This window comes from Argentina silus (assembly GCF_951799395.1).
Source record: "Argentina silus genome assembly, chromosome: 8".
Lineage (NCBI taxonomy): Eukaryota > Metazoa > Chordata > Actinopteri > Argentiniformes > Argentinidae > Argentina > Argentina silus.
The window spans coordinates 20,259,506-20,260,943 of record NC_139662.1 but is presented as its reverse complement, the minus strand read 5'-3'; the positions used below and the strand labels follow the sequence as shown (position 1 = coordinate 20,260,943).

At 48.5% G+C, this 1,438-nt stretch overlaps 1 protein-coding gene across 1 annotated transcript in view; it reads left to right on the top strand.

The window, feature by feature from the left end:
- Positions 1–554: 554 nt before the first annotated feature.
- bmp7b (bone morphogenetic protein 7b) overlaps positions 555–1,438 on the top strand; it is a gene marked incomplete at its 3' end in the record, with an annotated part of 27,899 nt that continues 27,015 nt past the window's right edge. The window contains exon 1 of the mRNA XM_083674373.1: positions 555–1,182. Coding sequence (XP_083530499.1) covers positions 783–1,182 — 400 coding nt within the window. The 5' untranslated portion in view covers positions 555–782. The remainder of the gene's footprint in view (positions 1,183–1,438) is intronic.

Below are 1,438 nucleotides of genomic sequence, written 5' to 3'. Positions count from 1 at the left end.
TTGGCTATCAGTCAATATGTAATAGGATAGGCCTATACACCATAAGGCATCTGCCAACATCGCCCACACAATGCAATTTCCCTCGATGCAAATAATTGCTCCCGGAGACAATATGAGGCGCCGCCGCGTGTTACCTTTTCCCGATGAACAAAAGAACGGAGCGTACGCGGACAGTGACGCCAACAGGTCTTTTTACCCTCGGGTCATACTGCGCTTCGGTCGCGAAGGAATCCATTGAGAAATATTATTACTTTTAATCGCATCATCCTCTCTCTCTCTCTCTCTCTCTCTCTCTCTCTCTCACACACACACACACACACACACACACACACACACGCACGCACACACACACACACTCTGTTGCGCTGTGCTCTACAGCAACTGTAGCTCGCTCTCTCTCTCCTGCTCCTCCCAGCATATAGCGCCTCCTCAAAGTTTGTTCGTTGAGCTCGACTCGGGCATCGCACTCGCTGCAACAAGTCTCGTCAACCTCGCAGTTTACGCATGACCCTGGGAGACAGTGGCAGCAGCGCAATTGGTCGGAATACTTCGATGAGAACGGGACGGGATATTAACTAAAACGTGTGCATTACCGGATTTCAAGACAACACAGAAAAAAACTGAACGTTGACGTTGAATTGATGTTTCAATCGGGAACTCTTCCCTCAACATGAGGGGCCGTTACTGATTTGGGTATTGAACGACTCTGCTGCGAAGTTCAATATCCTTATTTCAAGTCTCGGTTATAAGGGCACTTAGCGCAATTACGCACGGCATCAGAAATGGTTTCATTTTTGGATAGACGTACTCCTGCTTTGTTCCTGGTATGGGGCTACTGCGTTCTGGCAGACACCCTCTTTACGAACTTTACCCTGGACAACGAGGTCCACTCGAGTTTCATTCACCGCCGTCTGAAGAGCCAGGAGCGCCGGGAGATGCAGCGTGAAATCCTCTCGATCCTCGGGCTGCCGCACCGGCCGCGGCCACATCTCCACGGGAAGCACAACGCGGCTCCGATGTTCATGCTAGACCTGTATAATGCCATGTCCACGGAGGGGGACGAGGACGGGTACTCCTACCCCTACAAGCCCGTCTTCACCACCCAGGGGCCACCGATTGCCACCCTGCAGGACAACAACTTCCTAAACGATGCAGACATGGTTATGAGCTTTGTCAATTTAGGTATGTCCCTTGCCATCTGTGTATGCACCCCCCCCCCCGCCCCCCATTTATCTCAACCTTTTTGACAGTTTTGTTATAACACTTTTTCACCAAAGTGTTATAACATAATCTAAAGTAAAGTCATCATTTGTGATGTGGTGACTGTCAGTGATATTGGTTTAGAGATTAAGTGACATTGCATCTCATTACTTTATTACTTTATTATGTCCTCACATAGTCCAAAATTATGTTGATGTCCTAAAGTCAATTGGTATAT